The 27,853-nt window shown below is 32.6% G+C and overlaps 2 protein-coding genes across 3 annotated transcripts in view; one reads left to right on the forward strand and one right to left on the reverse strand.

The window, feature by feature from the left end:
* LOC134244288 (Fanconi anemia group A protein-like) overlaps positions 1–10,016 on the reverse strand; it is an 83,544-nt gene extending 73,528 nt beyond the window's left edge. The window contains exons 1-3 of the mRNA XM_062726549.1: positions 9,976–10,016; positions 4,086–4,195; positions 3,191–3,230 (exon numbers count right to left, since the gene is read on the reverse strand). Coding sequence (XP_062582533.1) covers positions 3,191–3,230; positions 4,086–4,195; positions 9,976–10,015 — 190 coding nt within the window. The 5' untranslated portion in view covers position 10,016. The remainder of the gene's footprint in view (positions 1–3,190; positions 3,231–4,085; positions 4,196–9,975) is intronic.
* Positions 10,017–10,612: 596 nt separating this feature from the next.
* Positions 10,613–26,954, forward strand: LOC134244293 (uncharacterized). 2 transcript variants are annotated; one of them, XM_062726554.1, is made up of 9 exons: positions 10,613–10,837; positions 15,297–15,641; positions 20,484–20,840; positions 21,246–21,953; positions 23,608–23,701; positions 24,215–24,348; positions 25,769–25,880; positions 26,075–26,208; positions 26,297–26,954. In XM_062726554.1, the coding sequence occupies exons 1-9, from the start codon at positions 10,777–10,779 to the stop codon at positions 26,506–26,508; spliced, it is 2,157 nt and encodes a 718-aa protein (XP_062582538.1). In that variant the 5' UTR covers positions 10,613–10,776; the 3' UTR covers positions 26,509–26,954. The 2 variants fall into 2 exon arrangements, with proteins under 2 accessions (XP_062582538.1, XP_062582539.1); XM_062726555.1 differs by having other exon boundaries at positions 10,614–10,837; positions 21,246–21,767; positions 26,297–26,953.
* Positions 26,955–27,853: the final 899 nt, after the last annotated feature.

Here is a 27,853-nt window from a genome sequence, read left to right on the forward strand (position 1 = left end):
CCAAAATAAAAAATACCTTTGTTTCCCCTAACGCGACCGATCCAATTAAATTGCTTCGACTGAAAAGATTTATTAATTAAGATGATTCAAAAATTTTTTTTATTGTCAACCAAGTTTTATAGAATATACAATTTCATCAAATTAAAGCAGTTTTTATCAGAACGGCCGACATTGTTCTACCGTGGTTTTCAAGCATTTGATGGAAACAAAATAGCGCCCAGATGTGATTACAGGGAAGAAGTTCCTCATAAAACAAGAGCATTGTCTCAATCTTATGCCTTTAGCTAACTAAAATTCTTTACTCTTGAAACAGTTTGGTAATAAAATTTACCATGACTAATTAAGAGTGTTTCGGAGGTGTCTTGGCGTCTCTATGTGAGTGAATAAATTTTCGAAAGGTACGGTAAACGAACAAACAAATCTGTCTGTTGAATTTCAGGTACGTAATACATGGCATCATGAGCAGATGAGGGGCCCACCTATTGAACACATCATTCAATTTCACTGCATTTTATTTAATTTAAGTTTTGATGTAATAAACAATTTTTCGATGTTCCTATATATACTATTTGCCATTATGGAATCATAGGAGTTGTAAAAATGTCTGCATATTCATCCTGATAAATATAATTCAGTTGTACTTTTTCATGCCTTTATTTACGGGTTAAACTTCGTTACTATGACATTGTTTTATATGACAATTTTATCATTTGTAGATTTGTTTTGGTTCATTTAAATATTGTTTAAATACTCTTTCCAAATAGTTTTGAAATCATAATTCAGCTTCCCGAGATATCCAGTGTATTTTTCTTTAATCAGGCCCTTGAAGATTGGTTGTTTCTTTGCTTTTAATCCCTTCGAGATTTGTTGGGACATTTGAAGATTTCCCCATTGCTCCAAATTTAGACGTACTACGCACTTTTTTGATATTAAGCATTGGGGATCTTTTTTTGAGCCAGCATCTTCTGCGACACTGGATATGTTTTTATGGTCCCTTTCGAAGGACCGTTTTCAACGTTCCTCATTGGTATTTGAACCTGCGACTTACAATTAGCCACTTACTTTTTAACTCCAAAACAAAATGCTCTAACACCAATGCAAATCTCATTGCCCTCAGAAAAGTACATTGACTGTCTATAAGCACTGGAGGGTGATTGAAAGTTTGAAAAAATATACTCCGATGTCCAGTCTTTGCGTATTTGAGAATCTTGTCTTATTTATTCGATTTATATAAATGTACTCTGGCGTGAGATATTTCACAAGTTCATCTAAATTACAGTTGTGAATTAATTAATCATGAATTTTGCTTTTAAACGGCATATGTATGATACTTAGCATTTTGTTCACAAATCACTTTCTTTTGTACTTTTCTTATTTAAAAATGTAATTTTCCACTAAATTTTAGCATGTATTTTCAAAGCTGCTGTCAGAAAATAAAATTGTTTACCTACCTACCGACCAAACTTGAGAATTTAGGGTCGGGTTAGGGGAAACAAAGATATTTTTAATTCCGGCCTAGTCCATGCAGTTTCTGATATGCGAGGTAAGACATTGAGATACAACTCATTCATGTATAATTACAGGATTCTCTTTTCTCCACATTATATGCCTTTCCTCATGCCTATTTAAAGTCTGCATAGCTTAGTATTCAGCGCTCATGAAACCTGTGATAATTTAAAACTATATGTTATCGTCCATACGATAAACACTCGTGTGAGTTGATCTATACACATGGAATTTAAGCATTATCGATGAAAATCGGACAGCTAAGCAAATTATATTTACCAACATATAATATATTCTGGTAAATGTTACAATTGAACTTGATAAGAACTTGCTGGTGCGATTTATACCTCCATACTAAACGATTAAATTCTATAATCATGCATTATTTTTTTTCTTTACCGAGATAAAAATGTCAAGGTTGTTCACGGTAAATATGTGGGGAATACCTTATTCTTTAAATGTTTTCATTTTACTTCTGCAGATTTTTTGCTAAAAAAATCTTTTTGAGGAAAAAAAACAAAAGCACGTGTTATCTTTTTGTTTTTTTTAAATATGTTTTGGGGTGTGTAAAAATGCTGTTGTCTGATTGGACAGAAAAATAATTACGTGTATTTGATGTACATTTATAGCAACTTTCAGTTATCGTTCTTGAGTTCGCCTTGACTTCCATATTTGGAAATCGTCCAGACCTGTTATTCAACCAAGATCAATTTGTTACACTGGTTACTGAGATAAAGATAACATAATTTTTCTTATGAATATACATTTTTTTAAAGCCTCTATTAATTCATAATTTTAAAATTGTAAATATTTTCCCCCAAATATTTCTGGCATGCATGTTTAAAATTGGTTGCTCAAAGAAGAAAATTCACTGCTTTGCCCTTCAAGATGGTGGCTAAGGGGAATAACTCTGAGGCAAAATATGTCATAGGAAAACCATCTATATAAAATAACTGTCCCACCTGTCTGATTATGCGGCAACAATACTCCCCTCCTCAACGAAAGTCACAACAAGGGAGATAATCTTGAAATTTGCGTATTCATTTGTGCCAAGGTTACAAGAAAATAAAATCTTGCCTTACCACATATGTATTTTGTTCCATGCATGGTACTTATCATGCTTATGTTTGCAAGAAGTTGCAGAAAAAGCAGTCTTTTGCTGAAGATCTGATTACAACATTTGATATGATGTAAAATGACAAACTTCCTGCTTTTTATGTACCATGAAGTTCTTTCAATGGGCTAAATAGGCAGGGTTTTAGAAAATATCAAGTTAAGATTCACAAACTTAACAATGAAGTGAAATCAGCTTGACAAACAAAATAAAATTTGACTCATGTTCAAGTATTTTGATGCACCTTTGCTGCCCTCTACTTATGGTTTCCAATTAGTCCACTTCTATGTTTACGTTTTAAATCTTATGTTGCAAGTCTTTGTCAAATGACATAATTCTTTATATTGGACTCTAACATATTCTTGTTTTCCCTCCAAAAGATTCCAACATATATTTGTTCAGATCTAAAGTTAAATAAAACACAGCCTTTCATCTTATTAGCTTCAATTTTTAGCTTTAATTGCAGGTATAGATGAAAAGAAGAGTAAAACACACTAAAATATCCATTGTGTGTATATAGGAATTTAAAAGCAGCTATGCCAATATGGTTGGCAAAAGTGAACACAGTACCTTTCACATTTAGGTCTGAGGTTGATAACAAGTCAGCAACCTGAAAGGAAATAAAAGAAACCTGAAAACTGACCAGTCAGCAAGGACCTAACATAGGATGAGCATATACAGTGGAGATAATGGGAGAATATTTAATTTTATACAGAAATTTAAAATTCAAGAAGAATTAAAACAATTTATGCACTATAAAATGTCAAAAGTGATGATATTTCATAGAAAAATGTATATAACAGTATGTGTATAGTCAAAATAATTTTTTAGAAAAAGGGTGATACCATATCCATAATGCATTTACATAAAGCAGTCATAAAAAGTTGTTTTTAATAAATCTGTTGATGAACCGGAACTGATTAAATCTGCTTTTGAACTAGAATTCCTTTAAAAAACATTTATACAACGTACTTCAACCAGAGTGAAGCGAGTATTTTATAAAATCTAACTTATCAGTAAATGCAAAACCTAAGCCTCAATTCCACACCAAAATCACTGGCAGAAAGAGATATTAAATAATCTAAATGTGACAGATACAGATTGTGCTTTGGTTCCTCTGCAGCAAGCAATATAATTAATTCCTTGGGATGGCATCTACACCTCTATTCCAGATCCTAAGTGGATGACATACAGAATCAAACTTATCAAAATATGTCTTACTGCCTACAGAAACAAAATGCCAAATCTGAATTTAAATTGGATAATAATTAAAAACTTTATTAGGAAGAAACTAAAAATTGTGGATAGACAGAAAGTCAAATAGACAAACTGACAGTGATGACTATACAGCTCAAATTCTTGTGACCCCTAATAAACCAGAGAATTCACTCATTTTGGTGTCCAATTTTAATTTTTTCATGTATATTTCAATTATTGTCTTCTTTCACTAAAGTTCTTCTCTCACCTCTGTGACGGCTGCACTATTATTGTAGTGATAGGTCACCAACTGCAGTACTGCATTCTTCAGTTCTTCTCTACTTCTCAGGGATAAGATTTCAGCATTCTGCTCAGGGTCTGATATAAACATACATAGATTATGTTAAAGGTACATCTATTTAATAAATGTTATTTATTACCATTTCAAATGTTCATATTATTTTTGATCAGATATCAGAATATGGGTATGGTAGGCATTGAATTCATTTTTTTTTTTGACAGGGTTTTTTTTTTAGTAAAAATTTTCAGAAGCTTAAAGATGGGGGTGAGGGTGGTGAGTACACTATACATTTTTCAGGTGCCCAAAGCTTGGTTCTGTGAGTATGAATTCTCCTGAAACATTACTGGTTTTCTCCTGAAGAAATTACCCTCTCACATTAACATCTGTTCAAAGGACCATTGGAAATAAGCTTTTGAGCTGTCATGGGCTATCCTTGGAAACATTATATATAAAATTGTTTACATGTACACATATATATGTATATATTGATTAATTATTATTTTATTTTTTACTTCAATCTAGTACTGTAACTAAATAACCATGTAATTTACTCTTCCTGTCAAATTATAATGATTGCATAACACTTGATGGATGTAACACTGCACCTTTTCTATCTAGTAATCAGGGTTCAAAATTTACTCTATACATGTGTGTTGCAAAATCGGACCAAATTTACAATCGATTATCAAATTGAATCGGAAGCACACAATCGATTATTTTACTTTAAACAAAGTTATAAACCATGAAATAAAAATATTTCAATACAAATCTGTCAAACCAACACACCAAAAAATCAAGGTTCAGTCACAAAGGATTTATTTGTTTAATTATTTTTGGCTAATATTCAATCTCACATATGTTGATCCTGTCAAATTATAAAGTTTTTAGTTTTTTAAAACATTTATTTTCACTTTCCATAAATGCCTAAATAAATAAGGGTCAAACATCCCCAGTACTGAATTAACCAGGTACGGTATTTACAGTGGACACCCAACATGGCTGTCTTGTGGTGGAAAACGAATTAAGTTTAAAAAGTTGTTGGGGTATTGCTAGATGATATATATAATAATGATCATTATACTTCATATTTAAGGTGAATGGTTTTTAGGATGAAATATTTGATATCTCAAAGTTACCATTAACATTCTTGGTAAATATTGTATCAGTTGATTGATCAAGCACATGCAGATTTGGCATGGTAAAAAATCCATCCGACTAGTCACTACAAATTGAATGGGTCCCATTTCAAGAAATAAAGGAACGTCTTTCGATAAAGTTCAAAGATTAAACCTTTTTGTTTAAAAATATATTTTGAAAAAAAATTACCCGGTAGCCACTACCGATTTTAAAATGTTCTATCGATTGTCGCCAACATTCTGCCCTCAGTGATGATTTTTCGATAGTCTATCGTAACAACACTACTTTATACAACTCAAAAAATGAGAGTAACAATATCCAAATTGCGAGTTAAAATATTTGCACCATGCAAAAATTTGCGAGTTGATTTTTTCCTTGTAATTTTTTCACCCAGGAAAGAAACATCCGTTTCAAGGTTCCAGGTTTTAGTCTTTCTCTCTTTAGTTATTGTTTATATCTGCCATTTATAAATGAACGAGCATGTGCCATTTATGATGATCATGTTGAAAATTACAAAGTATTTTAAAAGATGGATAATGGGTTTTTATTTTTGAAAAGCTTTCATTTTAAAAGTGCAAACTGTCTTTTGAAATTACTCAGTTCATTTTTAAGGTACTCGCAATAATTGGGTGCATTGATTTACCCAAATGGACCCAAATGCAAACAAATGGACCCAAATGGAAATTCAAATGGACCCAAATGGAAATCAAATGGACTTAAATGGAATATAAAATATATATTATCGTATTTTCAAGTTAACTATTAACAAGAGGCCCAACCGCCTTACAGGTCACCTGAGTATCGCGTAACAACTTTCAAACAATTAAAATTGGTTCGTGTTTTACCCCAGAGGCCATGAAATTCACAATTCACAATTCTGAAAGAGGCACCATAGCTTATCATAATTATAAACTTAGCATGCTTACTCTATTTACTTAATACCCAGAGGTAGATCAGAGTAACAAAGAGAAAATGCACTTCCACTTTATAACCAGTTGTGCACCTCATCCCAAAGGAACCACTGACCCTGGGGCCACATATTTCAAAATTTTGCAAATTTATCATAAAATGGTTGATTAGTACTAAAGAGCAGATTTCAAAGCATCAAATTATTTTCAGACTATGTAAACCCCCCCCCCCCCCCGACCCAGGGGGCATAAAAAATAACCATTTTGCTAGATGCACTTTCTTCATCATAAGTATATATATACTTGGATCACTGGCATAAATCCAAGGAGCAAAGTAAAAGATTTTCAAAGAATTAATGCATTTTCACTATATGACCAAAGGAACCCCGCCCTAACACCAGAACCCCTGACCCTTGGGCCATAAAATTTAAAATTTTGGAAGAGGCACTCTTGCTCAACATAACTATGTGCTTAGTTAGCTTACTTAATACCCAAGAGCAGAGAAGAAGATTTTCAAAGAAATAATGCATTTTCACTATATAATCTATATATATAGCCCCGCCCTAGCACAAGAACCCCTGACCCTGGGGCCATGAATTTCACAATTTTGGTAGAGGATTCAATGCTTATTACATTCATGCCAACAGTTTGCCTGCTTGATGTCCAGGAGTAAAGAAGAAGATTTTTAAAGATTGCAATAATTTTGGTGGTTTTGGACCCACCCCTCAGGCCCAAGGGGGGCGGGGACCATAAAATTCATAATGTTAGTTCCCCTTCACCCATAGATGCTGTATACCAAATTTGGTTGATATTGGTTCAATGGTTTCAGAGAAGAAGCTGAAAATGTTCAAATGTTAACACAATACGGACAACGCACGACGACAGACGAAAACGGATAGCAATAGGTCACCTGAGTTACTCAGCTGACCTAAAAATGTTGAAAATAATGAAGTTAACAAAAAGAGAATATTTTAATATTATTATTTTCTTAAATTGTACTTAAAAATATGATTTTTTTTCTATTTGTAATAACTTTTGTACATAATTGAATATAAAACTGAAGTATATAGTTGTCATGGCCGTAGGAACGGACTTGTTGCACAGAAAAAATATTTGAGGACATAATCGGGCAAAATGTCACACATTATGTTAAAGAATCCTTACTTATATGGTCTTCAAAATTTCATATCAAAATGTTGTAAATTGGTATCAATTCTGAGTGATTTTTCAGGACATATCATTAAGTGGGGGAGGCATGCCACACATCCCAATAATAATTAATTTATGTCTCAAAATACAATATTAGAAATTAATAATTAATTTAAAACTCCATTTAAACTGTAAGTTTATTTATTTTCATCTTTTTTAATGAGTTATAACATACGGTAATACATAACTGATATTCAATTTGATTTCCACTTGGGTCCATTTGTTTTCATTTGGGTTCCATTTGTTTCCATATGGGTCCATTTGTTTCCATTTGGGTTCCATTTGGGTCCATTTGAGTAAATCGACGTGCTGCAATTATTTGCAAGTTATACTATGGGTGCGTTCAGAGTACTACCGTTGGCTGACAAAAGTTACCACTGGTAGAATTTTTCACCATTATAAGCCAACGGTACCAAAGTTTGCCGAAAAATTTTTACCATAGGTAGATTTTTCTGCAGACGAACTAGAGCTCTGTTAGCGATGGTAACTTTTTTAATGACGTCAAACAAAATGGCGGGTACTGATCGAGTCGGTCCTACTAAACAGAGAGCCCGAGAAATCTCTAGGTTTACCGGGTGGTATTTGGTAAATTGAAATAAATTTAATGCGTAATTGAGCTCATTTTTACTCTATAAATCGTTTTCTATGTATTAAATTAATAACAAGATTATTCTATGAAAGTTTTCCCTCGGGAAAAAAGTTGAAAAAGTAACAAATCATTGTAATATTTTTACCATACCTATATACATAAACTCTGTGTACGAGGGTTGTCCCATAAAATCGTGGACAAAGCGTTTTTCTCGAAAAGTAATGGGCGCACTAAGCTGAAATTTTCAGTAAATGTTTATTCATCATATTTAAGTGAATCATAATGTTTTTGATAATATATATTCAAAAACAAAGATTTTATTCTGCTTGAATGTGCACAAGGTATGGTCCTACGGCGCACGGTAAAAATAGCATGTTTATATTAGAGAAGACATAAGAATTAATTCGTAATAAAAGTTTTCAATACATAAGATTAGGATGAAAATTATCCTAATTCCATTCCTTAATCAATTCTGTCGCATTTTTAAAAATTTCAATGCATTTGGGTAATTTTTGGCAGTTTCCCGAGCAATTGAAATGGGAAAGTAATAAACACAATTCACGAAAAATGGCGACTTTTTATGACGTTACGGCGCACCGGAGAGCAGTTCAGATAGATTAGGATGTTGTAATGATGCCTTAAGAGACTTTAAAGGAATACGGAAGAAAGAAAATATGAAAAATATCACCAGATCTTTAGTATATAAATGAAATGAAAGTTTTCTTAGTGAAGTCTTCGTGAAAGAGAGAGAGAGAGTACAAAGACATATGGACAGACTGTCATTTGTAATAGCAAAGGACGCTGTCACTGTCGACCGTCGATGTGAGATTCTCTTTTAGTTGAATGATGGTGAGAATACTGTCTGTAACTTGCTAATAAATATTCAGAAGATCGCATGAGTGTGCCACATTGGTTTCTTAACTGGTTATAGATACTCACATATGTAAATCAATAAAATTTCTAAATTTAAGTTGGGCTTATCCAACTTTAAGTTTAGCAAAGATGAAATGTGACGCTGTTTTAGACACTTTGACGTTATCATCCGTGCGCCGTAGGGCGATACAGCACATAACATAAAATATCACGATTTGTTTACCTATGCATATATCTATTTGAAATTTGCTATGTATATTCATAATTTATCTGCTAAAAAGTGGTGAAAATTTCAGAACGCAGTGATGATTATTTTTCAAACTAGACAACTTGTCCACGATTTTACGGGACAACCCTCGTATATAGGTGTGAAACGTCTTTTTTTAATGTGGTTTTTCTTGACTGAAAATTTCAGAATCTTTTTTTTTATAACGTTTAAGTGTATTTAATGTAGAATCAAAATTTTATTTATTTAATTATTTTACATTTGACACTTCGGAAGACAAAAATTCTGTTGTGGAAAAGTACTTTACTGTACTAAAAAAGTATTTCTGAAAGCATTCTCTTGCTGCAAAATGATGCACGAAGCAAGAGTAATAATCTTCATTTGACATTTTCCTCTAAGAAATCTGTCAATGTTAAGAATGATATACTCCAATGTCACAAATGGTACACCAATGGTGCCATTGTTAACATTGGTGAGTTTCCTACCAACTCTTCCCAAAATTCGTTCAGAGTACACATGGGTCCAATGGTACCAACGGTACAAATAGTTACCATTGGCAGAGAGGTGATGGTACCACTGGCAATACTCTGAACGCACCCATAATTCTGGGGAGTTTCTATCCCTGTTAATCCTCCCGATGAAGCGACCCAGGCATCTCTGTATTGATTGTGTTTGTGGGTTTTTTTGTTTGTTTGTTGTTGTTGTTTTTTTTTTGGCGTGCTTTTACTGGACCGAGACGGCGGAAGCATCAAGTTGTGGGCTCGGCCTCGTTCACAGGCTTGCTGTGAAACAAGCGCCTAGCTGTGCTCTCGTTTCACTGATGTGATTACAACTCATCAACTGCAATTGGTCCTTCTCTGAAAAGCTAAACAAATTATTGAACATTTCTGCTTCACATATCTAAACAGTACTTACATGATCCCTGTACCTCCTGGATTAGATGTGAATTGGACATGTCACAGTCAGGTAATTCAGTCATTCACTTTGATCGAATGTTGTTTACCCGCCAAATCTGCCATCTGTCTATTTATTTTCAATTTCGATCCCGATCAAAAAACGGCAACAAATTCATGGAAACTGTTTACGCTCATATACTACCAATATATTTTTGAAAGAAAACATAATTTTTTCCTCAATAGGGGAGATATATTTTTTTATGAATCTTTGCTCATATTTTTCTATTTATTTGCATTCGGTTGCTCATGATCATATATTTTAAACAAACGGAATCGATCGTTCCCTGACACAGATTAATTTATAAAACACTTCCCTACCAAACCCCACGGAATTCTACTGGGTCTCAATGCTTCTTTAAAAAATAGAAATTAAAGATATGTTGTTGGTACGTGAAAAATTTTCAATCTTAAACATTTTCTAAGCTATGTCGGAGTGACTTTTTTTTTTATTTTAAAAACATAAAATGTAATCTTATAAAAGTAAATTTTAGTCTGCAGCAATTTTTATTATATTACTTGTAAAAAACAATTAAAATGGTTTACTAATCCCAATATTCCCGTGCATACATACAACGACTTCAAATGCACGTGAAGTGTCGCTGGTTTGAAGCAAAACACGTTGTTTTATTACCGCGCACAGCACTATTGCTCATAGCTAAGCGATCAGGAGCAAGTTTTGTAAATTCTCTCGATGCGGAAAAACACCCTCATAAAATTAGGCAAAGTGCATTACCTGCGGTGAAAGTTTCACTTTTAGAAGATGTCAAAATCATATTTACTCGTTGTTTTGGAGTATTTAATATTTTCACTACATTTTAAAGGTAAGTATTTAGTAAGAAAAAATATATTTATTCGATCATTATTAAAACTCGGATTACGTAAGTTTGAAGCTGGAATTCCTTTTGCATGGCTTGCTCTGGCACGCAGATGTTTCACTTCGAACTTATAGATAAATTAAAATCTATAGATATTAAACAAAACAAGGAATGTCGACAAAAACAAGAGAAAAGCACACAACTTGACAGTATCTCCTTGTAGAATCAAACCAAAGATAGTTTTAGGTAGTAAATAAATCACTCATACAAATAAGCTAAGTAGTACCGAAAAAAAAGTCTGAAAGAAGCATATTGAATTTTTGATAAGTTATTCTATAAATAATAAATTACATTCTCTAATATAATACGTTTTAAAAATTCAATTATATAAATGTGTTTTCATGACGCATCATTATTTTATTCTTATGCATTTTTTCATATTAGTTGCGATTAACATGGCCATCTTGACTGTGCATATCACAAAAAGGTGGTAGCAATATTCTGAAATAATATGTGCACTGAGAAATGGCGACATTCAGCATTTTTCTTATCATCCAACATCTGAAAAAATGTTACGCCATCCAAGACAAACAACTGTAATAAATGGGTCGGTAATACAGCTAGTTCCCATAATGCCGCCGCCTCACGCAGCGAGTTACCGAGTCCCTCCCAATCTGAATCAAAGACTCACGGTTAACTCTTGGAAAAAAGACAACCTAGCTCAGAGAGAGAGAGAGAGAGAGAGAGAGAGAGAGAGAGAGATTTCATCATAACCCTTGCAGAATGTTTTGATAGCTTATATTCACCAGAAGGTGTGTGCGATATATTTTGCATAAACAACATCGGACGTAATAAACTGTCAATAGAGTCTTACAGATACTTCCTTCTGATATATAATTCGTTGATTCAAGTGGAAGGACATCCATTTTGGTACTATAATAAGAACGTTCTTTTTGAGAAAATATACAAAATAAAACAAATTTGTTAAGTTCATTTTTTTTTATTCATTATAGAAAAAATTGTACCATTTTTATTTTGAAAAGATATTTAATTCACTTTTTAAAAATACACATTTAATTAAAAATATTTATCTGGACCTCGAGTCTTCTGACAAATGATAGCATATCAAATAATTAGCACCATTGTCTTCCATCTCTTTGCATCTCAAAAATCTGCAACATATCAGCAATTATAATATAAACTGTACAACTGCAAAGAATTTATACTTTTAAGCTGATATTTAAATCTGTCCACACAGCAACGCTCTGACCCCCATTTTTGGTTATGAATTTTTATCAAGATATGGGTGTAGATTCTAAAAAATATACTTGACAAAAAAAATTCTCAATACTTTTGATAACAGCCAATTGACCTCCTTAACTATATTAAGAGCTTTTCTATATTGTATCCCCTGGGAAAGAGATTCTGAGTGAAAAATATGAAATCTTTATTTTAAGAATCCAGGGCCTGTTACATTTTTTTGTTCATTAATGTAGCAGATTGTACAACAAGACCGCCCGCTGTAGAAGATAAAGCTATAATTACTTAAATACACATCATCCTCTTACTCTCTCGAGGCTGAGATGAAAAATGGTGGGAGGGGCATTTCTTTATAAATTGGCAAGATTTCCTCTTCCGTTTGTTTGATGCGGTGTTAATTGCATTTATTTTTTATAACTGTTTGTTAAATATATGATCCCCTGCATGATATGAAGGATGTAATTATAAGAAATGAGATTCATATTTATATATTTTCGAGACATTCCTGTTTCATTTTCCTAATTTGCTTTTTTATAAAAGTTTAAAATTACATGTACAGTGGTCCATTTCCCGAAACAACTTCCACGTGGACAGGAGTCTTTTAAGATATTCACTTGGCTCAATTGTATTTTTTTTTCATTTATTGTTTCTTATGCGGTCGAAAAAATCCCGTGAGCAAGAGTGTATATGAGGAAGGAATTGCAAATACCTGTGCATATATCACAACTGATTTGTTACACAGCAAAGAATGTTATATTTCATAAAAATCTCCGAACTCGAGATTGAGCCCTCATGGTTTTACTTCGTGATGCTAGGGCTGTTAATTGCCTTTTTTATACTGTTTGTATCAATATATGAGCCACGATGATATGTATCACGATATGTTTAATTGCTTATAAAATCTTTTTTTATATAAATAAACAAATTATTTCTTTGCAAATTTACTTTTTCAAAATAGTTGTAAAATTATATGTTGTAAAACAAAGTTATTTTACTCAAGTAGTGTTAATTATTTATTTCATATCTATATTTATATTTAGCTTATTTTTTTTTATATATTAAACCCAAAATGTGAAATAAACAAAGAAAAATAGAAGTAAGATTTTTGTGCATATATCACAACCGATTTGTTACACAGCAAAGAATGTTATATTTCATAAAAGTCTCCGAACTCGAGATTGAGGTCTATTGGTTTTACTTCGTGTTCTAACCTAGCTGTTCTCTTCAAACTCTTCAAAAAGTGATTAATATTTGTTTTTTGTTCACCGAGGGTAAATTACACATGTCTACATTCTCTCATTGGCAGAGGTAACAAAATTATTGATTACGGTATCAGAAAACAGTAAAAAACAAACAAGTGAAGAGAATCCGTCTTCATCTGGACTTAATTACTCCGTCAATCAATGTTGTTCAGCTTCTGTTAAAGCCATCTTGGAAAGTGGTAGGTATATCTAGCAGTGCATTAACCTCAGTGGTAGATGTAGCCAGACACGTCCAATCCTCAGACAAAAAAGGGATAATCACTCCAAGTCTGTTTGTCTATCTATAATGTGTAAAAACACTCTTCACAGATGAAAATTTATCCAATAAAAGGATTGACTTTCACAATGACAGGGAACCAGAACAAAGTTTTGGTTAATCCAGTTTTGACTCTTTTTTATTATATTCAATTCAAATTTTACGAATCATTCGAAGGATAAAAGTAATTAAGATTCATGTGATTAATTTTCAAAACAAAGAATAAATTATATAAATTCTGTGATGATGCTTTCAAGTTGACCTGTATATAATTACCTATAAGTTATTTTTCAATAATTTACCTCTTTTGAGAAATTGTTCATACCTAGAGCATGCGCTTGCATATCGAATCAACTGAAATATATAAACTCCGTTTGCAGGTGATGAAGGTATTTTGCTGCATAAATAAGGAAAGTTGACGATAGAAAAGTTAAATTCATCACGTTTATCATACAGTCTTTTTCAAGTAAAATATCCAAGTATGAAACAGATGTGTCAGACTCTGTGGGTTCTTTTATCTCAGGCTCACTAGGATATATCGTATCGACATAAGAATGAACATTACCATTGTTAATTGACAATACATCGTCGATATATCTAAATGTCGAACTGAAGGCCACAGCAAGTGTTTTCTTCTTTTTACGCATCAGATTTTGCACAAATTCTGCTTCATATAAATACAAAAATAGGTCTACTAATAATGGGGCGCAATTGTACCCATGGGAATACCAATAGATTGTTGGAAGACCTGGTCTCCAAAAACAACATAGATATTGTCAATCAGAAACTCAAGCGTCTTTTTGATGTCAACTTCAGAGTACTTGTGTGTACAATCAGAATGCTTTTTAACAAAATAATTTTGCAAATGACCAATGACGAGGTAAGTAAATTAACGAGTTCCATTTTTATTGAAATGGCAGCTGTCGATGATATAAAAAAAGCCTGGACTTTAATTTATCATGGGAAATGGTTGTGTATAAAGTTGAAATGTCGTAAGTTTTTAAGCTGTGGATTTTGGTAAAATCTTGTGATTTCAATATGTCCAAAAGTTCCTTGTAATTTTTAAGTATCCACATCTGATTTACACCACTTCTTGAATATATTGTTGCACAGTACCCTTGAACCTTCATTTCTGTTAATATCTTAGTGAGGAGTAAAGAAAGAGACTTGGTTGAACATTTACTGGAATCCACTATGTATCTTTGTAAGGATTCTTATAAAGTTTTGGTTCTTCGGGATATTAAAAATATCAAAACTGACAAATGATTTTGAAGATTTCCTCTTTAGAAAGGGAACTATGAGTATAAGTTGGATTACCACTTGTAGAATTAAATCCAAGTTCTTTTAAATTAAATACAATTTGTATAATGAACCTTACAAACGAAGACACGTAGCTATTTGCTTTGTCAGCAGGGACCAGTACTTACTGATGCGTTCAAACAATGCGTTCGCTTGAAAAACGTATTAAAAAGAAAATGACAGGAATTGATTTTTTTTTTATTTTTGTAATACAAGTAAGTCATCCACAAGCTTAATTTTTCTGTTCCCTTACGCTTAATGTTACATGCCCTTGGAAGATATCTAATCACAAAAATGCCATCACAAACACTATTCTGTCAATATTCTTTTATCTCATGCTTTTCGCAATTATTTTCTCTCTATATAAATTACCAAACTCTCATTTCAGAATACCTGTGCCAGTATAAGGTCGCCAGTTCTTGTAATGGTAATAATTTACAAATCACCTGTTTGGACAACGAAAAGATAGCAATACAAAGAGTATTTTTTGGAGCGAGACCCAGAGATTCTAAATTGGATTGTAAAGCTGAGGGAGAAACTGATCCAAACTGTTGCCGTAGAGGTTATGGGGACTGTCTTTCTTACAACTCCAACACTGCAGCGATAGTGACGCGACTATGTACTGGTCGTCCGACCTGCTTATATCTAACAAGATCAGTCAAATTAGACAGATGTCCGGATCCAACACTGGACACCTCAGACTATATGACGGTGTTCTATAACTGCATTCCAGGTACGTGTGTTAGAGTTTTCCTGAAAGTAGCATTGAATGCAGGCATTAGCTATTGGAGAAACCTGTCCCTCAAAACACACAAATTAGTTGGAAGCATTACGTAAATGTTGAATGCGTTTTTTCCATCAGAGGGCTTGTCTTAAGTTTCTTTATTAACCATACCCAAAGAGCAATTAAGAAACCAGAAAGATTGTCAACAATTAGAAATCCGAGAATATAGTGATGCGCTTATTGAGAGACATTGAACCATAAATCGTTTTAAAGAAACACCATGTAAACTGTTAAGAAAAGTGTTGAGTCTATCCTTTGATTTCACAGCTTTGAACAAAGCAGAAGGTTTAAAAGGAAAATGTGAAGATAATGAACTGTAATCGATCTTATAATCTGAACACGGATCTCTGGAAACTCCAAGAGTCCTCCGTTTTGATCAGGTCAATGTTGTACACTGTACTCAAAAATGTATTAAAACAATGTCCTAGCAGTTAATTATGTAAAATTATGTAAATGAAATAAATCGATGTATAGGTTGTATTACAAATAAGTTTTAAAATTATAACGTATATTTATGTCCCCAACTTATTCGATACAAAGAACGAGTACGATAAATACCGGTATTTAACAGGTGACTGATAAGATTGATATTAAGGGACTTCGGAAACTTCGTTTAAAATATTTCAAAAAAACATTTCGATATTCTATGGTTGTGAAAATGACCATTTAAATATAACCTATCGTTGGTTTCATACATATGTCAGGCTATTGTTTTTATACTAAATTGCTGCGGATTACTAGTACTATGTGTATCTGATCAATACATACGGCACATGGATGTTTTCTTCTGTGAGAGCCTGATCCCTTATCTGGACTCTTCAGGGTACGTGTTCTATGTCCTGTTCATGATTTTGTATTTAAAAAAGAATTATATTTATCTCCAATGTCGAGATGTCCCTTTTTCACCTCAATCGCCCGGAATAGTTCGTCTATATTAAGGTCTTGACACACTGTATAGAGACTAGCTCAGTAGGACTTTGGAGGGTTAACTGGCAGTCTACCCATATAAGTGACTTCAGAATTAAGCAGATTAAATCTATATATTTTGTAACTTTGCCTAAGGAAGAGTAATGATTGAATAAAGTGTCAAATCTTTACTGTGCTTTAGGGATTTGGACTCTAGAGACAATACATATTATATACATAAATACACCTAAGGCTATGAAGAATTCAAGACCATGACACAACGCCCATAAGCATGTATTCAGATGTGAAGAACATCGGGTCATTTCTTTGAACATTCAAGTAAACAATATATATTTTTAATTATGACATTATTTTCATCATATCATCCCCAACCACCGTCTCTGAAAAGAACCCATAGAATCATTGATTTCCTTTGACATTTTGTCAGAATGGATTAAAGGCATCAGATCCATGTTAAACTCGCATATTAAAAGACTGAGGGACAATATGAAAACCATCTATCCTTCTGTATTACATACATAAATAAATATAAATATATATATACATGTATATATATATATATATATATATATATATATATATATATATATATATATATATATATATATATATATATATATATATATATATATATATATATATATATATATATATATATATATATATATATATATATATATATATATATATATATATATATATATATATATATATATATATATATATATATATATATATATATATATATATATATATATATATATATATATATATATATATATATATATATATATATATATATATATATATATATATATATATATATATATATATATATATATATATATATATATATATATATATATATATATATATTATGTATATATATTGGATTCCGAAACTTCATAAGAATCCCAACCAAGCTTCTTTCTTTACTCCTCACTTAGATTTTAACAGTAGTGAAGGAGAAACCTCAAAGTACTGTGCAACAATATATTCAAGAAGTGGTGTAAATCAGATGTGGATACTTAAAATATCCAAGGAACTTTTGGACAATTTGAAATCACAAGATTTTACCAAAATCAGCAGCTTAAAAACTTACGACTTTTCAACTTTATACACAACAATTCCCCACGACAAATTAAAGTCCAGTCTTTTCGATATCAGTGACAGCTGCTTTTTCAATAAAAATGGAACTCGGAAATTTACTTACCTTGTCATTGGTCATTTGTAAAATTATTTTGTTAAAAAGCATTCTGATTGTACACACAAGTACTTTGACGTCGAGATAAAAAAGATGCTTGAGTTTCTGATTAACAATACCAGGGGTGATCAAAAAGTTTGCGAACTATTTCTATACCTACAAAACCACAATTCAGATTAGAAGTAAAATTAGTACACACATAGCCATACACAAGTTCTATAAATAGCATATGCTGAATAAAGCTTTACTCCTTGTTTGTGACGTCACAATGTGAAAATGACGTCACTATGTAGGTCACTTGTGACGAAAAATAGTTTTCTCAGTCGTACTCGTTCAACAAACGACTGTAAAATTTATGGTATATCTTAGAAATCCCTTTGAAGTAGCGTATAATAATTTGCACATAGTTTATTAAGACAAATAACTTCTCATAAATTCCATCAATGATTGGAATCATCATTTTAGTGAAGGAAGGCAGATTGTTAAAAATGATACTTGTTATTTTTCCCAGTGAAAGCAAGTTAGAAAAGAGATGTGTTTTTAATTAAGCAATTTGCTATCAAAGACCTCTAATTTACACTTTGAAAAATAGTTAAATATTTCAACAATAGTATAATTATTAAATTCCTAAGATATCATTTCCTTTAGATTTTAAACATATTAGATATGATAAAAAGGAGGCACCCATTCTCTATCCACCTTAGATAAACGTCTCTCCCGAGGCAGAAGATTTGAGTTTTGATGGTCTCCATGCTTATTTTTGGAAAGGATATCCTTATTCACCCATTCTGTTGCCGAGAATTGACCATTTCCGACAAATGAACTGTTTTTGTTATAAAAATTAAACTTACTTGGGAAGAAATATAAAAGTCAGAAAAATCTTTCAGCTTTTGTGACAGAACGCTACGGAGGGGGTCACATAATCGCCTATATCACGTGATTCGCGCATGAGCAGAATGGTGGCAGATGTGCTATAAAATCAGAGAGGACCAATTTAAAATATATCAACACTGAAACCAAATATTGTGTCTTTTATGGAAGTTATTCAATTAGTTCGCGAACTTTTTGATCACCCCTCGTATCTATGTTTTTATTTCTGGAGACCAGGTCTTCCAACAATCTGTTGGAATTCCCATGGGTACCAAAGGCTCCCCGTTATTAGCAAACCTATTTTTGAATTCATATGAAGCAGAATTTGTGCAAAATCTTATGCGTGAAAGGAAGAAAACACTTGCTCTGGACTTCAACTCGACATTTAGATATATCGACGATGTGCTGTCAATTATCAATGGTAATTTCCATTCTTATGTCGATGCGATATACATGTATCCTGGTGAGCTTGAGATAAAAGATACCACAGAGTCTGACACATCTGTTTCATATTTAGATATTTTACTTGAAAAAGACGTTAATGTTAATCTAACAACTAAGCTCTATGGTAAACGTGATGACTTTAACTTTTCTATCGTCAACTTCCCTTACTTATGCAGCAATATACCTTCATCACCTGCATACGGAGTTTACATATCTCAGTTGATTAGATAAGCAAGAGCATGCTCGCTCTACGTACGGGCAATTTCTAAAACGGGGTAAATTATTGACAAACAAGTTGATGAAGACTCGTATAAAGTCATCATTTCGTATGTTCTATGTTCGATACAATGACCTTGGCAATAAGTACAATTTATCATTGAGTCAAATGCTGATTGACATTTTTCATATAATTGTAAGTCCATTATCTATACACTGAATTGACGACGGATTTTTCCATTATTTCCCGATCATGACAAGGAGCACACGGCAGGTGTGACCAGTCGGCAGGGGATGCTCACTCCTACATGGCACGTGATCCCACCTCAGATGTTTTGGAGGTCCGTGTTTGCTCTGCTCCTATTTTGTATTGTCTTATGGACTTTTGATCTGGAATACTGTTCGTTATCTCCTTATGTTTTCACTACATTTAAGGTTTTGTAAACTTTCTCATGTTTATAGTGAAACTTAATGATTTCTTAAAGCTATTTACATGCATTTCTTTGTAATCTAGTGTAAATTTGATGTAAAACATGTACACTTAACCAATTCATCATTTTTTGTTCTTTGAAAAACACATTTTTTTTTCGGAAACCAAGAGTGTGTTATCCCTTCAACTAGAGCGGCAGAAGATACTCGATCTGCAGTCTTTCAAACAATGATATCATTTTTTCTGCACCACTTAATGAATCACTAAGTGGCGTTGCATATTGCTTTCAGTTACTACAACAACTCTGTAATAATTACCAGGCAGGACCGGGTAAAAAGTGTATGAAGCAGAAGCCTGAACACGCATATTAACAGAAATCTGTGGTTAAGATTAGAACGTCCTATCTTGTCAACAGATCAGTTTTACCATCATCCACGATTCTGAAAAAGATAAATAATTATTTAGATTATTAGATCTTGTTGAATTCCAATATGATGATCTTAAAAATTTTAATTTTTTATTCCAACATATTATATATATTATACAAACCTCAAAGTTCTCGATATCGACGCTCTATGAATATATAACAATATGTTTATACAGTGTATGCTTAAGAAACCAAAGAAATCCAAAATCAAAATGTTCAGGTAATAGTTTACTCAGAGCCACAGTGTTTATAAATGCTACCTTACTTTTGTAGATTCTTCAACAGTAAATATTTGCTCAGATGACAAAATACAAGCCAAACCTCCTTTATACCTCTCAAACAAAGAGTACCCTCTTCCACGAACAGGGATCAGCAATTGTACTTGTATGATTGTGAAGCACCCGAGTCAAGCAAGGCTCTCCCTGAGAGCAATAGAAATATCCTTTATTGACCCTCAGTGTTCAGTTTCGTTGACAGTAAAACTTGGAGAAGGTCCAGAGAACAAATTTCCATGTAGTTATAAAATGGTTGCCTATAGACAGTGGCTGGAAGTGACGTCAGACAAAGCCACCGTTAGTCTGACCAACGAACAGGACCAGGGCGACACATACCTCTGGATGCAGATTGAATGTAAGAAAAATGATTTGATCAGTAGACCTTTAAATTTGTTTTTGATAGGATTCCATTGCGTGGATTTATGCGATATGTCAAGCACCACTTGCAAGAAATTGGTAAAAAAGAGACATCAACAAAAAGTAATATAAACAAAATTCTTCACTTATCTTAACTTTAATTTGCCCCTGTATTTGTGCAATATTTTTCAAGGGTTGACATATCTTAGAAAATTATTAATATGTTTAATTGATAAAGTAATGTACAGATTATCAATTATTATTATAAAGGAAGTCAACAAAATCCTTTTTTTTAATTGTTGTCATTTTTTTTTTCAATATTGAATAAATGTGTATATTTTCACATCTATCTAACACTAGCTACTTTTCTATTTCATTAATCCATAGAAATATTTCTCTACAGCTCCTGATAAATCAGAGGACCCAGTCCGTTTATATTGTGGAGATGCATTAGAGAAATTTTTAAATCCTGATGCGACGATAACAGAGGAATCAATGACATCTACAAACGCACCATCCATAACAAGTATGGAATCAACGAAGCAAGAAACAACTATGGAATCAACGAAGCAAGAAACAACTATAAAGCCAACGCAGCACGCAACAACAATGGAATCAACGGCCACTGTGAGAGAAACATCAAAAATGACATCAACTGTACAAACCACCACAGAGGAAGATATGATTATAAGAAGTGGTATGTCCACTTCAACTTTAAATTCCCAAACTACCAAACGCACAACATCTAAACCTATCACAACCCACAGCACAACACTAAAACCTATGGCAACGAAAAGCACAACAGTGGAATCCATGACAACCAAAAGCACAACAATGAAACCTGTGACAACCAAAACCACCACAATGAAATCAATGACAACCCAGACTACCACAACGAAAGAAGAGAAGATAGATAATATTCTAAGTACAACCAACTTAACAACTAATAGAACCTCTTCCTCCACATTGAGAATCCCTTCTACCACTATAACCACCACTAAATTTGTGCCACATTTGTCCGCAACCACCCACATCAACCCCAAACTTCCAACCTCCACCGTCTCTATGGATAGATCATCTAAAGGTTTAGTTATTAGTCATCAGAAAAAATGTAAGTCCTAAAATTGTTTTGATAAAATAAAACAACCATGCTGCTCTATGGATATTAAAAGAAGCTGTGAAGTTTTATGTCTTAGTGCGTAAAATGAGAAGATAACAGACAGGATGCGCAAAATTGTGAGCAGATTAAACACAAACCACTACAAATCCATCACAGGTGGGGCTAAGTTTCATAGAGAAGACACGAACCCTTGTCAAATCGTGGTTGTCTCCAGACCTTATTTAGGTTAAGGAAGTAATCAGTGAAACTTACATCTTGAGTTGTCTGAAACACATTTCCCAACACTGAAAATGACTCAGATTTTACATGTTTTCGCAAAAAAGGCCAATGTATTGACCACAGAATATGAGAAATATTGTTAACCTTGCATCATCAACTTGTTTGTCAATGACTGCCTCGTTTTAGAAATTGTTCGTTTGTGGAACAAGCTCATGGGTATCGAATCAATACCGAGACATAACTCCCCAAGCAGGTGATAACGGAATATTGCTTCATTTAAAAGGAAAGTTGATGATAGAAAAGAAAAGTTGTAAACATCACGTTTATCATAAAGGTTTTAAGTTAGATTGTCAACAAGGAGTAAAAAAGCAATGTGCAAACAATACTTATTGTTAAAAGAAATATTGAACTGTTGAAGAAAAATCAAAATCTGAACTAGTTATCCATCTGTTTAACATTGTGTCGAGAGAATAACCAGTGAGCTTTATGTCAAGAAAATGAATCACGGATAATAATCTATGTGTTGATTACTTGTGTTCTCTACAAGGACGTTACACGTGTTAATTAGTAATCCACAGTCACAATAATAAGCCATGCAAGTGTTCCTCTGTTAGTCTCCTGCACAGGCTACAAGATTACAACAGACACAGACTTTGTATCATATTTTGGCGTGCAAGAATTCAATAAGCAGATGCCTGTATTTTTATGTGAGAAAAAGGGGGCTTGTTGATATCGCCTGTGATGTGAAAAGACGTGGCACGTTTGTTGATGACATTGTTTCGTGCTTCAGCACATGCAACCCTCTCCTCTCTGGCAGGTTGTAATTAGGCAATACAATGTATGATGAAACCAGTTCGTGAGCAGGCACGCATTAGAACATCAATAGCATATATGTCTGTCGAGGATAACTATCACGTATCATTCATCCTATACATTTAATTACACATTTTGCAATTTGTAATTAACTTGTGATATAGAAGTTTCATTTCTAGCAAGGACAGTTAAATTTTTTTGGATTAGTATATTTAAGCATTTGAGAAGATTTAAGTGTAAATTGCTTTTCCTATATTAGCTGATGGGATTTTTCTGTTCGTTTAATTTTCTAGCAACATCTGATTGACAAAGGAGTTCTTGTCTATAGCAATCCACGTCAATATACAATATTCTTAACATTACGCAACTGGTGCCAAGAATCTATTCGCATGTGCTGTTTTAACATGCTGATGTATTTATAATTTGATGCATTTATCTTTAAATTTTCACAGATGCATATTATGTCTTTGAAAAAATGTTTGAGTCATCAGGAGTGAACGGTTTGACTCTGTGTCAACACTGACTTTTTAATGCTCTATTTCTTGCGGTATATACTTTTGCGGGGGAGTGGGTGGGTAATTGCAACAGAAGTTAAAAAAAAACTCTTTTTCAGATTGCTTTGGCACCTGTCACGACACTTTTGGAAAAGGTTTCACGCTGAATTTGAAGTCCTTTATCAACCCATCAAAAGTAAAAAAGTACTGCCGGTGAGTAGAAAATCTAACAATCAACCCCATCCCCCCCCCCCTTTTTCTTTAAAGAAATGAAGACTGAGGCCATATTTAAGCAAACCTAGAAACCCAATGGGCAATTAGTTTCCAACATTAAAAACGTGTTAATTTCTTTTTATACCATATGATCAAATAAAACAATGCACAAAAAACCTATGCAACTTCTAATAAAAAATCAACCAGGTTTATGTCACATTACGTGTATATGACTGCTTTGATTTCGATTAAATGAATCAAATAAAAATCGCTTTAAAATTGTAAAATTATTACTTTTTTGATTGTTCGGTAAGATTTAAATTTGGTATACATAAATGCGAAAGTTGACAGAAATTCTAGTAATAATTTATGTCATTGGAATGTTTATTTTTTGCGTTATTTGATGTACATATGTATATGAGAATGTTCTATACAAGAAAAGTTAAATATTGCTTAAATTAATCACCCGTACACTGCTATTACATACGATTCCTTTTTTTTTTTACTTAAAAGGAAAATAGACGATCGACTTTCCTGTTTCGAATCCCAACTTGAACAATGCTCTTCTACAGAAGAAATGGATGCAGACAAGGAACTCAAGGCCAACTTAGCAGGACAAGAGGTCATATGCGAGGAAAATCTGAATGGTAAATTTAAATCTAAACTGCTTTAGAAATTACTACGACTTTTTGGGAAGTTTTTGGAGGGGGTGTATACATACTGAATACCTGCTCGACTTCAATATTGCTCGTGTATTAAGAAAACAATAATTATACCTAGGGAGATATCATCCTACTAAGATTCTACCAAAACATTTCAAAAAACTGCAAACCACAGAAACCATGGAATGTTATTAGTTATTGGCATTAAGCTGGCGATGCGTCCCAACATGTTATAGATCAAAGACGCCATGCATGCACAGAATGCAGGTTGTTTATCTTTGAACTTGTCTGTTAAGCATTATTAGCTAATTAATGCAGCAGATGTTTATCATGTGACTATAATTAGGAATCTTCCAATGGATTATAAGTGTCACATATCACTCTGGCGTATTATTATTGAAAAGAAAAAATCATGACCAAAAAGTGGACCGCAGAAAAATTGTGATACCTGTTTATAAAATGCAATCGATGCTTGGCAAATGGGCGAGGAGAAATATATTACACTGTCTGTCATGTAGAAAGCAATTAATTTTTTAAAAAAAGCTCTGTATTTATGAATTTCATAAAATCTGTGCATGCTTAAGACTCAGAAACAATTTTCATGTCGAAGGCGTTTTTACATGAAGTATAGCTGAGGTTCATATATAAGGTCGAGTGCGGTTTGAGCTTGAAATGAAAGTACTACAGAGTGTGGCACACCTGTTTCATATTAAGATATTTTACTTGAAAAGGACGTTAATGGTAATCTAACAACCAAGCTTTATGACAAAAGAAATGTCTTTAACTTTTCAATTGTCAACTTCCCTTACTTATGCAGCAATATATACCTTCATCACCTGCATATATATCGGTATATATCTCAGTTGATTCGATATGCAAGAGCATGCTCTACGTGCATGTATGAACCATTTTTACAACGAGGTGAGTTATTGACAAAAAAGTTGTTGAAACAAGAATATCAGCAATCTCGTTTGAAGTCATCATTTTGTAAATTTTATTGTGGAACCACTGACCTTGTCAGCAAATACAATTTATCATTAAGTCAAATGCTGACTGAAGTTTTTCATGCTTATTGTATGGCCATTATTTACACATTTAATTTGTGATGACAAGGAACACACGGTTGGTGTGACCGGTAAGCAGGGATGCTCACTCCTTCATCACACCTCATCCCACCTCTGATGTTTTTGAGGTCCGAGTTTGCTCTGCTCCTATTTTGTAATGTTTAATGATTGTTGAACCTCAAAACTGTTCGTTATCTCCATATATTTCATGTATAAGACTAGTAAACTATATAGAGGTACTTAAAGAAATACTACTAGGTATTCCAAAGCAAAACCTTTCGTAGCTGGTTTAAAATACCCCTCGCTAAATGTCAAGCGTGAGGTGTTTTTGTGTTTTGTAGAGGTCCAGTATATGGAAGATTGTTACAACATGAAAGAAGTAAGACGCAGTCTGACATCTTGTGACCAATTGCTTCACCCTTTTGAAAATGTAGACAAGACTGATATATGCAAGTAAGTAAGGACAGGTCACAAGAATACTTTTCTTATCTGAAAAAAAAAATTATATGTTAAAACAAACCAAACAGCTGAGAATAACACATATAAATTCTATAAATTTTGTCATTTGATCTATAATTTTTTTTAATACAAAATTGTCATTTAATCTTTTAATTTTAAGTAATTTACTATAAGACTTCTTTTTAAAGTTTAGAGAAGGAATTCGTAGATTGTGTGGCAAAAGCTGTAGATGACTGTAATGATACACAAGTATCGATGTTCATGTATAATGTAACCAATGAACTGTTTGATTTCCTGTACAATACAGAAGACTGTGAGACAGGTATGGGTTTTTGGTAACTTTCACAGACATTTTTTCCCTTGATCCTTGTGTGTATTATGTCTTGAATATGTTAATGATTATTTTGCAGAATCAGACAAAAGTGTCAAAGAACAAGAAGTTATGGTGACTGAAAAACCGGAACCGGAAACAGACGACGGAGCTGATAAAACAACACAACAACCAGTCGTACCAGAAAAAAAGGCGGGAGACGACAAGAGAAATGCGGCCTCCAGAGTCCCAGGATTCCTTTATCCCTTCCATATAGTTCTAATTGCTTATTTAATGGTTTTTCTGTCGTGATGTGCTGTATTGACGAAGTGTTTTGGAGTAATTGTGAAAAATGTATGGAGTCATTTTCTACATTGATGTATGGTATAGACAAATTAATGGAGTAACGATAGTTATGTAGAACTCCATGTATCATCTCTTCTATGAATCTGGTAATGTTGAGATATATCAAACACAAAACTTGAGATCTCAGGAACTGTTCTTGTTTTATAGCTCTTTATAGATTGCAAAGGAGTACCTTGGATATTATATAAGTAATATAGTTTAATATATTGCATTTTTAATAACATCACCAATGCTCTAAATCAATTCAAATGAATTATTCCAAAAGATCTTCTACATGATTATAAATATTATTCTATGTACATAACAAAGTTTCTCATAAGGCATAGAAAAAAATTGCTTTGCTTAAAAATGTTTTACATGGACGTGTTTGTGAAAAGAATATATGCCAAATGTATGTTTATTTGCCATTTTTCTAGATAGTTATAATATTTACTAAGTACTTTTTTCTAGAAAATGTATTTATGATTTAGTTATTTTTTGAAAAATAAATCTTGCTTTTTAATAGTTAAATTCGATTGATCAATCAAAATGGTTTTTCAGAAATTTACTTTTATTTCATGCATGATATTTTTTTTTTCTAGAAAATATTTTCAAGATTTAAAACTGTCTATACTGAAAAAAAATCTTGCTCTTTTAATATCAAAATCGATTGATTGACAGATCGATCGAAAGAAAGAGAGAAAGAAAGAGAAAGAGATTTTTCCTTTAAAGGTTTAATTGAGAGGTAAAATTTAAATTGGTTATTTAAAGTTCATATTACAAGCAAATCATTATGTTTTAATTATTTGTTAGACTCTAGCATGTGTTCTTTCTTTAAACACCATTTTAAGTTTAAAAGGTTGTCGTTTTGAAAATTTATATTAGCTTTACACCTTTAGTGCTAAATCTACCATAACAGCCTGTATTCTTATCAAATTAAGCTACATGTAAAATTTTCTTTATTTTTTTTTGTAGAAGATAATTATAAGAAAGAACCTTATTCACTCATTTATTATTATATTTTTTCAACATATGCATGCACGTTATCCATTATTTTATTTACAATCAAGTACATTGAAAAACTTCTTACTACTTGGTTTCTGATTTATTTGGTAATGGGTGAAAAATCTTTTTTTTTAAACTAGTAATGCGTGACTGTGTTTAAAATCCTTATCATTTTGAAGTGCCTTGAGTGGCTGAAATTACATGTAGAAATGCATATGATACATAGAAAAGATACTAGATGTTAGAAAATTTCATTGTTACACGTGTTTCAATATGAAATGAATGGTATGTATATTTTGTGATGTTT

The sequence above is a fragment of the Saccostrea cucullata genome, unplaced genomic scaffold (assembly GCF_032062105.1).
Source record: "Saccostrea cucullata isolate Sc308-1 unplaced genomic scaffold, CSIRO_AGI_Scuc_v1 ctg277, whole genome shotgun sequence".
Taxonomy (NCBI): Eukaryota; Metazoa; Mollusca; class Bivalvia; order Ostreida; family Ostreidae; genus Saccostrea; species Saccostrea cuccullata.